At 39.2% G+C, this 11,323-nt stretch overlaps 1 protein-coding gene across 4 annotated transcripts in view; it reads left to right on the top strand.

Annotated features, from left to right (window-relative positions):
- The first annotated feature begins 513 nt into the window (after positions 1-513).
- The window catches only part of LOC138746917 (bifunctional apoptosis regulator-like), an 18,383-nt gene continuing 7,573 nt past the window's right edge, over positions 514-11,323 (top strand). Inside the window, exons 1-3 of one of the 4 annotated variants that reach the window (XM_069905581.1) lie at positions 514-600; positions 3,872-3,973; positions 10,364-10,562. In XM_069905581.1, the coding sequence (XP_069761682.1) occupies positions 3,936-3,973; positions 10,364-10,562 (237 nt within the window). In that variant the 5' untranslated portion in view covers positions 514-600; positions 3,872-3,935. Of the gene's footprint in view, positions 645-3,871; positions 4,189-10,363; positions 10,563-11,323 lie in introns of all 4 variants that reach the window. The other 3 variants (XM_069905578.1, XM_069905579.1, XM_069905582.1) reach the window with 3 other exon arrangements.

Raw genomic sequence — 11,323 nt, 5'->3', positions numbered from 1 at the left:
GTCTTCAGTGACAGACCAAATCTCTTCAACCCCCTCACAAAGTCTAGCCGCTGGCAAGCCTTCCTTCAACTTCTCTGAGCTCCAAAACTGGAATAGCTTGCCCGCAGGAGTTCATCTCCTTTTTAGTTTTCTTAGGGATGGCAGGGCAAGTAATAATCCCAACCAGGACCGGGCGAGGCTGCAACACTGCCCTGACGCTTGATCTTCAATCCATTTCTCCAACTCTTCCAGAATCAGAGGAGATTGGGACTTTCACCTTGCGACACCAATCACTTTTCCACAGCGCCTCTGCAAAAAGTAAGTGCAATTTTTTCAATGCAATCAAAAGTTCGTGTTCTTTGCCCCTGATCAAAATCCAAATGGGAAAGCTTCAGGCACCAACCACCTGGTTGAGACCCAGGGCTGGCATTTGATTGACGTGAGCTCAACGCGAGCCGGGCGACCTGATTCGGTGCCCTGGAAAGAGAACGCGCCAATGGGCAGAGAGCGGGGGGGGCCGGGGAGTGACGTGGAGGCTGACGTCAGGGGACACCTGGGGATGCAGTAGCAATGGCGGCTGGACGCTGGCGTTCGCCGTGAGGATCGGGGGCCAGGCGCGAGGTGAGGAAGAGAATCGATTGGGAGAGGTGCCCGCGCCTTAAAAGGTCAGCCCCCCCCCCCCCCCCCGCGGGGGGGAAAGGCCCGGGACCCAGCTCAGGCGGGGGTTGACCTCGGTCATAAGGACTTCCTCCTCTGGGAGTCGTTTCGGCCTGTGACTCCCAGGGAACTGACCTGTGATTCTCCTAACTCTGCATGGACATGCATGCATTTGGCAATCTGCGCCTTAGGATGATTATAATCAGGTTGTGCCAACGAGAGCTCTTACCCAGGGGGGATTATTGGACCATTATGATTGGAGTTTAAGAGGTAAAAGTTTGATGGGGTGGGGTGGGGCTGCATTGGACCGTTCCCCTGGGGTCTGCAAACTCTCTTGGCCACGGCCAAGCACAGGCGCTGCCCTCTTGGCTACAGACCTCTGCGTTGGCAGGATTTTACAAACACCATCAGCCACTTTAACAGGCCATTTATAGTTTGTACAAAGCATTAGAACCCTTCAGAGCAGAGTATGTGGCGAGATTAGGTGGGAGAATTGTTATACTTTAACAGGGAGTGCGTGACCTGACACCAGTTTGATTCCTTGGATCGGATGTTTGCCCAATGAGGGGAAATTAAGCCGACTGGGTTGAGAAGGGATTGGAGGTGATCTCAACGAAGCCTACTTCACCATGAATACCTCGCGTGTGAACCTTCTGATTATCCCCTCAGGTGGGACCTTATCAAAGGACTTTGTAAACATCCACAGCTTTTCCTTCATCAACTTTCCTGGTAACCTCCTCCAAAAACATCATTTGGGCACGGCCAAGTGGCTCCAGATGTTTCCTCTGGCATGGGTCTCTAAAACCAAGTTGGGGGGGGGGGGAGGAACAATGGTGGAGAAACCCAGTGTACTTTATGTGGCAAAAGTAAAGATGCATAACTTATATTTTGGGCTTCTGGCCTTCAAGGCTTGAGGAAGGGACCAGGCCTGTAATGTTTTATCTTTGCTAATAAAGTACACTGTGTTATGAGCCAAGAGGACCCCCAAAACCAAGACAAATGGTTACTTAAACAAAAGTTGCTTTTAATTATCTTTAAACAGGATCAAACTTTAACTTATTACTATTCACTTAACCCCCTTCTAATTCTAAGCGCACATGTATGTAATGTGTATACAAGTTCTTTAATTTACAGTCCAATCTCACTGGTTGCAGGCAATTCTTAAACTGCATACAATTTAACATTTATGAATTTCACCAAGCTTTGGTGCTTGAAAAGTAAATGGTTACTGTTTAGGAAGGTTCTTGTTGGTTTTCAGAGAGAGATTTGTTGCTCGTTGGACACCCACAACTGATTTCTTCAGATCAGCCACTTCAGTGTCTTGCCGAAGAAACTTGCACAATCAAGGTTTTCCAGAGGATAACCTCTTTCTTTCAGGTCACCACAGAGTTCCTCTTCTGTTTCCATATTTCAGGTGAAACATTATACAGCCAGTCATCTCCTCTTGTATGAACCACAAGGGCTTTGACCAGGCTGAACTAAGAACTCACAACCCATCTTGAAAATGTTTTTTTTTCCCCACAAGCTCATCACGTTCCAGTCCCAGCTGCTGCTGAACTGTGGAACTGAAACTGAATTCTCTCTCTGACAGAGAAAACCACATGACCCTCTTAGAACAGCCAACTGCACTCAGACTGTGACACTGGACCCAATCTTCTGAGTTCATTCATCTGTTGCTTTCCAAAACAATAATCCATTATTCCACAGCATGTCCAATTAATGCCTTCTTGTGAAGTCCTTACAGGCATTCTTCAAAGTTTTTGCAAAGGCACCCGGAGCGTGGACTGTCTGGCTTGAGCAGAGCTCCAGTTTTCTAAATGAACTCTGTTTTGAAATGTTTGTATGCAACCTACACTAAAACAACCCTGCCACAATTTATCTCCTTTAAAACATATCTATATAAAATATAACATAATCTGTCACAATTGCCTAACCTGCTAAGTTTTTATTGCAGAGTTTTTACTTCAATCACTGTGTTTGCAGGCTTTCTTGTTTTACTAAAACCAACTGTCTTGGTCCCAGAAAGGAGAGATTAACATCTCATTCTGAGATGAGAAGAAATTTCTTCACTTGGTGGGTTGTAAGTCTTGGTAATTCTTTACCTAAGAGAGGTGTGGAGACTTGAGCCCTGAGTATATTTGATACTGAGTTTGATACATTTTTAGACAATTAGGAATTGGGGAGTTGTGCAGGAAAGTGGCATTGAGATAAAAAATCTGCCATGGTTTTATCGAATGGAAGAATAAGATGCTAACTGATAGCTGGTTTCTTACAACTCATTCTACTCTTGCAAACCACAAATTAAAAAAATGGCAGCCTAATCTTACTGCCCAGCTTGTGGTCTATAGTTCTGGAGGTTAAGGCTCTCCAAGTATATATCCAGGGATTTTTTAAAAAAATGTTGTGAGATCTCTCTCTCCCACCCTTTTGGGCAGTGAGTTCCAGACCACTACCACACTTTGAAAAAATAAATTCTCACTTTCTCTCTTGCACTTGATACAACTACTCTTGTATACAACTAAAACTTCCAACTACAACAAAGGATACCTCAATGTTGCTGCAGAAGGCTGAATGCTGAAAACTAATATGATAATGGGTTGAATTATCATCTATGTGTTTTGGATCTGAGCCATAAGTCCTCATGAATTTTGTGAAACATGTAAGTCTGCAGATGCTGTGACTGTAATAAAAACTCAAATGCTGGAGGAAGTCAGCCGGTCTCGCAACATCCATTGAAAGCAAAGATATATAACTGGTATTTCAGATTGAACACAGGATGATCTATGTTTTCAAAGTAATCCAGTAGTATTTGTTTTTACTGATGGTGGCCCAGATATCAGATCCCTTGAACCTTTCAAAGAAAAACTCCATGAATTTGCACGTTTTCAGCTGCTTTTCATCTACCATAATCCAGTACTGGTGCGGCAACTGTTGGAATAGCAAGGGCCATGGAAACATCGACTTGCACCATTGAGCAGTCTCAATCATGTTCTGGAAGTATGCAATTCTTTCAACAACAAAAAAAAGTAATTTGCAATTCTCTACTCTGGTTGTTCGCAGAAATCATAAGGTCGTGGGTCTTGGCTTCAGTCAGTGCAGGGAGTTCTTCATCCATCTGTAATGTTCCTGAAAGTGCTCGAGAAGGCATCTTGTATAAACTGTTGCAACATCTTGAAATTCTTTACCTTGGTTGACAGCACAATTGAGATTTGATCTAATATACTTTTGATTACAGGCCAATACTGAAAGATGAAAATCAAGTTTGCAAAGCCAAGTTGTAATCGAATGGATGGTGATGTATGAGCAAAAATACAAAGAGCAATGTGAGAGGTTGGAGGTTAGCATGTTACCAGAACAATCCTTTCAACTCTTTGCCAATGAATTTTCCTGTCATTGTTGCTATGAAATATTGGTAAACCCAACTACTTTGAACTGTGGACATAGTTTCTGCCGACATTGCTTGGCTCTGTGGTGGGATGCATCCAGGAAAACTGAATGCCCAGAATGCAGAGAAAAATGGGCAGGATTTCCGAAAGTCAACATTGTCTTAAGGTATAGTTTTATTTTAAGTGCAGCTGGCATACAGGTGAACAATAAATCTTTCAGAAGATGAAATAAATCACTGTCAAAGGCAACAGAAATGTATTTTGCTGTTTTTTGAACAGAAATGGATATTGCCAATTCTGTTTTTCACGAGCGAACAAGTCTAATGCATAGTTAATTTTGGTTTGTGCGTCTCAAGTTCTCAATGTTTTAGTTTGAACTATCCTGTGACAATGATGTTTTGTCTCTTTATGGCACAGGACCCTTGTCCAATTTTTTTTTGAGTGTTTTATTTGTGTTGAGAACCAGGTGAAACTAAATGACAATGCAGCTATTGTTATGTGTGTTTAAAGTCAGACAGAGCCCATGAGCAAATGTTCTGATGGACATAATAGTGCCACTTTTGTATGGAAAGATACAGTGCTCAAAACATAATGACTAGTTACTACAGAAGAAGTTCAACTGCAAACAATCATAAGTTGTCTCAGTTTTAACAACTTTCACTTTGATAATCTTTCATTATCTAATCTGGAAATTCTCCTTTTGAAAGAATTTTTTTTTAAATCCAACGATATTGAATATATTCTGTGACATCATGGTCAGAAGATTGGTAATTGCTGAAAACTAACTTTCCAATGATTTTTATTTTTGAATGAAAACATATTTAGATTTTGGAAATGGCACTAAATCAGCTTTTTAAAAATTTTGGAAGTCCATTTTAGCAGTGATTTGCTAACCTACTTCATCACCATTGCTACATTTTACTTCATGGTGTGTTTATTATTAGATGTCAGAATTCTTAAATATTAAGTGAGTCACGGAACTTTTCTCCAACTTCATCACCTATTGGTCAATTGGTCATATAAATTTCTGATATCCTCAGTAGGTACTGAGACTTTTGGCATTTGGGAAGGATGTTCTTGTCCCTACTTAATTTTGACAAAAGATGTTGAGGAGGACTAAAGCACAAAATATATTCGCTTTCTTTTTTAATTTTTAAAAATTTTTCACACTGAACCATATCAACCAAAATATGTACAAACGTTTCTTGTTAAATAGACACAGTGGCATTTTCTCCCTTTTCCCCCCCTCCAAAACCAATAAATATTCGACATATACAATAAAACCATAAAACAATGTCTTCACACAAGGGAAAATAAGAAAAATGCGTCATCTACTTTTACACACTGAATCAAGTCGTTTTGTCTTCTTATCATTTTAGGGGATGGAGGTCCGAGGCAAGCTCTCTCTGTTATGTTCCATGTATGGTTCCCAAATTTATTCAAACAATGTGACTTTATTTTTTTAATTATATGTTATTTTTTCCAATGGAATGTATTTATTCATTTCCATGGACCATTGCTGTATGCTCAGGCTCTATTCCATTTTCCAAGTTGACATTATACATTTTTTTCCGATTGCTAAGGCTATCATAATGAATCTTTTTTGCGCTTTACCCAATTTGAGGCCTAATTCTTTACTTCTTATGTTACTTAAAAGAAAGATCTCTGGAATTTTTGGTATGTTATTTTTTGTGATTTTATTTAATATCTTCTTTAGTCCTTCCCAAAATGTATTCACTTTCGTACATGCCCAAATTGCATGTACTGTTGTTCCCATTACCTTCTTACAGCGAAAACATCAATCTGATAATGTTGGATCCCATTCTTTTAACTTTTGAGGCATGATATATACCCTATGTAACCAATTATACTGTATCTTGCGTAACCTTGTGTTTATTGTATTCTTCGTAGTTCCAGAACATAACTTTTCTCATTTTTTTAATCTTTATGTTTAAATCCTTTTCCCATTTTTGTTTAGGTTTATAGCTTATTTCATCATTTTCCTTATCTTGCAACTTAATGTACATGTTCGTTATAAATCTTTTAATTATCGTTGTGTCTGTAATCACATATTCAAAGCTGCTTCCTTCTGGTAATCACAATCTATTTCCCAATTTATCCTTTAAATAAGCTTTCAGTTGATGATATGCAAACATTGTATCGTGAGTTATTCCATATTTGTACTTCAGCTGTTCAAATGTTAATAAATTATTTCCCAAAAAACAATTTTCTATTCTTTTGATTCCTTTTCTCTTCCATTCTCTAAAGGAAAGGTTATCTATTGTAAAAGGGATAAGTGGATTTTGTGACAATAATAATTTTGGTATTTGGTAATTTGTTTTTTTTTCCTTTCTAAGTGGATCTACTTCCATATATTAAGTAAACGATGCAATACTGGTGAACTTTTATATTGCACCAACTTTTCATCCCAATTATAAAGTATATGTTCCGGAACCTTCTCCCCTATTTTATCTAGTTCTATCTTAGTCCAGTCTGGTTTTTCCCTTGTCTGGTAAAAAATCTGATAAATACCTTAATTGTGCAGCTCTATAATAATTTCTAAAGTTTGGTACCTACAAACCACCTTGGTTATACCTTTCTATTAATTTATCTAACACTAGCCTCGGTTTCCCCCCCTTTCCACAAGAATTTCCTTATTATTCTCTTTAGTTCATTGAAGAATTTCTCTGTTAAGGGAATTGGTACCATTTGAAATAAGTATTGTATCCTTGGGAACACATTCATTTTAATGCAGTTTACCCTCCCTATCAACGTTAGCGGTAATTCTTTCCAATGTTCTAAGACTTCCTGCAATTTCTTTATTCGTGGCTGATAATTTAGTTTGTGCAGGTGGCTTAAGTTATTATCTAACCTGATCCCTAGGTATCGGATTACTTGTGCTCGCCATTTAAATGGTGATTCTTTTTTAAATTCTGTGTAGTCTGCGTTACTCATTGGCATCACTTCACTTTTATTTGCTTTGATCTTGTACCCCGATATTTCTCCATACTCCTTCAATTTCTCATGTAATTCTTTTATTGATACCTCTGGTTCTGTTAGGTATACTATGATGTCATCTGCAAATAAGCTGATTTTATACTCCTCCTTTATTTTTAACCCTTTTATTTTATTTTCTATTCTTATCAATTCTGCCATTGGTTCTGTTGCTAAGGCAAACAATGAGGGGGATAATGGATATCCCTGTCTAGTTGACCTACTTAATTTAAATTGGTTCGATACACATCCATTTACTGCTACCTTCACCAACGGTCCATTATGCAATGCTTTAATCCAATTAATATATTTTTCTGGTAGATTGAACCTCTGTTATACTTTAAATAAGTAGTTCCACTCTACTCTGTCAAAGGCTTTTTCTGCGCCTAAAGCAACAGCCACTGTTGGTTTCTTATTTCCTTGAACTGCATGAATTAGATTAATAAGTTTACAGACATTATCCTCTATTCGTCTTTTCTTAATAAATCCAGTTTGATTTTGTTTTACTATTAGATGCGTTTCCTGCACAAATGCTATGTCTATTTTTTCTTTCTTCAGTAAATTTAGTAGTCTCTTTCTTTTAATTTGGTTATGTATTCCATTAATGTTTATAGTCATATAGTTCAACGTGGCCATCCTATATCTTGTTTACACCTCTTTTCTGCTTCCTCGCCACCTCCATCCCCCTTTTTCCCATTTTCATCTCTTAGTTTTCCCTTTTTAAACTCAATGTATGACAACACATTTAAAACATAAAATACTCCAACAATTCCCACACCCAATAATACCTTAATCCCCAAATGCCCCCCTCTCCTCTCTGAGTTGCCCCTTATCCATTGCCGGGCACCACAACTCCCCTTTCCATTTGGATTGCAATCTTGCTCACAAGTGTCAACTGATTTCGCAGTGACGGTTATTCTGTCCCCCCCCCAGCCCCCCCCCCCCAAGAAAACACTTTTTTTTTTACACCTATAACAAAGCTCTTTTTTCCCTTCCTTCCCCTTTCTTTTCCCTCTTTAGTTCTTTACATGTACATTGTTTTTACATCTTTATATATACTTTATCACCGTTCTTCATTCTTGTTACATCTCTTCATCTCTCCTTCTGTCCTGCAAACGTTCTGCGAATTCTTGTGCTTCCTCTATATCCGAGAACAGTCTGTTTTACTTCCCGGATATAAATATTTTAAGCACGGCTGAATGTCTAAACATGAATTTATAACCTTTTTTCCATAAAATAATTTTCACTGTATTAAACTCCTTCCTCTTCTTTGAGTTCAAAACTTGTGTCTGGGTAAAAAAAATATTTTTTGACCCTTGTATTCCAATGGCTTATTATCTTCTCTAACTTTATTCCTTGCCCATTTCAGTATATTTTCTCTTGTCGTATATCTCAAAAATTTTACTAAGATGAATCTTGGTTTTTGATGTGACTGCGGTTTCTGAGCTAGTGCTCTGTGTGCCCTTTCTATTTCCATTTCTTCTTGCATTTCTGTTGTTCCCAGGACCTTCGGGATCCATCCTTTTATAAATTCCTTCATGTCTGTGCCTTCTTCAGGCCCACTATTTTTATGTTGTTTCTATAATTTTCCAACATATCAATTTTCTGAGATAACAATTCTTGTGTCTCTTTAATTTTTTTGTCACTTGCTTCCAATTTTTTTCTTAAGACATTTACTTCCATTTCTACAGCCGTTTCCCGCTCTTCCATATTTTCTACTCTTTTCCCGATTTCTGTCATGACCAGTTCCGCTCTTTTCATTTTTCTTTTAATTGCACTAAATTCTAATGAGAACCATTCTTTTAATGATCTCATTTGTTCTTCATAAAAAGCTTTATCTATATTCTGTCCATCAGTTTTGCCTTCTATCTCTCTGTGAAGATCTTGGTCTTTTTCCTCTTCTGTGTCTGTATCTGTGTTTGTGTCTTCTTCTCTTCTTTGTATCTGTGTCTCTTTTGATTTTCCTGATGAATTGCTTGTATCCCTTTGTCGGGCCTCCTCTTGCTGTTAGTGCTCCCCCCCCTGGGCTGCCTGTCTGACGGGCTTCCTGCTGTTGATCCTCTTGTCGGTCACCCCGCTGTCTTTCTCCCTTGCCTGGTTCGTCGCTCTCTCCCCGCCACCATCCTCATCCTCCAGCTGAGCGCCCTGGTGTCGGGCGTCCTTCAGCTGGTCACGCTGTGGTTGCCCGCTCCTCAGCTGAGCCCCCCTCCCATCGGTGTTTTCTTTTTCCTTTGATTGCGCACTGTGAACATTTTTTGGCTCCGAGAGCCAATTTTGAAGTCCACCGGTTGGGAGGTTGCGACTCCGCAGGGCAGGTACCAACCTCAGATCGGGCACACTTCACCACCACAGCTCCCTGTTCCTTCGTGCAGGTAAGGCCTTCTTCTTTCTTCTCCAGTGACTTTTTTTCTGGGGAGGACCACTACTCCATCTTGAGACTCCTCAATTTCCTTTCAAAGATAGATTTGTTGCTTTGTCTTTCCATCTTAATTGTGAGGGTCAATGCTGGCACGGAATGGTTAAAGTGTCTATCTTTTTGGAACAAGTACCTGTTTTTATTTTGCTGAGTTTTTAAATACAAGATGTGCCTCAGCTGTGCACAGAAAGAGGATTGTTGATTAAGTCGTTCATTGGATACTTGAGTGGTAATTTAGACCAATAATTCAAAGTTTGACTGGAAAAATGTTAGTATTTACCTTTAGGACTAAACACTTCACAGAAACTTGCCTTCCTTTTGAGGTTGAAATATTCTGAAGAACAAGGAAGCTATCTCCCATTTGAGAATGTACCAGATAGATAATCAAATTAAACAAGGAAGTCTGCAGATGCTGGAGTCAAGTGCAGTACACAAACATGCAGGAGAAACTCAGCAGGTCAGGCACCATCCAGACACCTGCCTGTTTTTGCTTGGACCTGATGAAGGGCCCAGGCCTGAGCTGTTGGTTAACCCTATAGATGCTGCCTGACCTGCTGAGTTCTTCTAGCATGTATGTGCACTGCAGATAGATAATCTTGGCTTCTTCCTGAAATCCTTACCATCACAATTTGACTCCATTCCTCTACCCAGATTTAAGCCAATCTTCTCAGTATAGCTGCCATTTACCGACCAAAATGGGGAAAATTGCCTCGACTTATTTAATTGCCTAGACTTATTTAATTGCTCATAACTGTTTCCATACCTGTTCAATGAAAGTTGCAGTTTTATAAATGTTAGCTTTTATTTCTTGAATTATCTCTTGGTGATCTTGTTCCCTGTCCTTTCAATAATTAAAAAAAAAACCAGCCAATTATTTCCAGATCCAGATGAGTCATAATTTTGGCAGAACATCATTATTATTTCATTCCAGAGATGCTGTTAAGAAGCTGTTCCCTGATGATGTCGAGAGACGATGGGAGGAGACACAGAACAACACAAAAATTTCAAATAGCGTTTTGGCTTTCGAGAAATTTGGCAGAAAGCAATCAAGAGTTGTCAACCAATCGGGGCAATGGCGACAAGGAGGTGGCTTTTTCTCGGGAGTACTCACTTCTTTGACTTGTGTAGCAGTGAGTATGTGTTTATGGAATACACTTATAAGAGCACAAGAAAATAGGAGCAGGTCATCTATCCTTTCAAGGTGCACATTATGCTTTCAGAAAAGTGGATGGATGATTGTTGACCTGAATGCAGGTTTTTGCATATTTTTAAATTTTAAAAATGTAATACAGCCCTTTTGGACCTCGTGCCCTGTGCCTCCCAATTGACATATAACTATGTATGTTTTTTTGAAGGGTGGGAGGAAATCGAAGCACCCAGAGGAAACCCACGCAGGCACGGGGAGAATGTACAATCTCCTTGCACACAGCACCGGATTCAAACCCCGGTTGCTGATGTGTAATTTTTAATAATGACCTCGATTCATTTTGTGATTACCAACATTATGGCAGCATGAGAGAAAGATTAATCCTCTATTTAGACCACTTTGTCTTTGTATAATAGGTTGGAATAAAGATCTTCTGCAGCATTTTGCCATTCTTTTTATTGCTTGACACTATTTTCTCTGTTTTTATCATTGCATTAATTTTGTTCAGACACTGAAAATTAATTACAGTTGCATTGCTACAAAATTGGTTCCAATTGCTTTAAGTGTATTTATGTACATCGGGAAAAGTACTTTACAAAAGGCTGACATTCATACTGGTAAATGTTTTTGAGCACCAACATCTAACGAGGGGTAACGGACTCAATAACTTGACTGAATTTGTTACCAGGCCATTTCACACTCGAATAAAAGCGCTTGCAAAATGAACTTGTCATGTGAATTGGC

The sequence above is a fragment of the Narcine bancroftii genome, chromosome 12 (assembly GCF_036971445.1).
Source record: "Narcine bancroftii isolate sNarBan1 chromosome 12, sNarBan1.hap1, whole genome shotgun sequence".
In the NCBI taxonomy this organism is placed as follows: domain Eukaryota; kingdom Metazoa; phylum Chordata; class Chondrichthyes; order Torpediniformes; family Narcinidae; genus Narcine; species Narcine bancroftii.
This window is presented reverse-complemented; position numbering and strand designations above follow the sequence as displayed.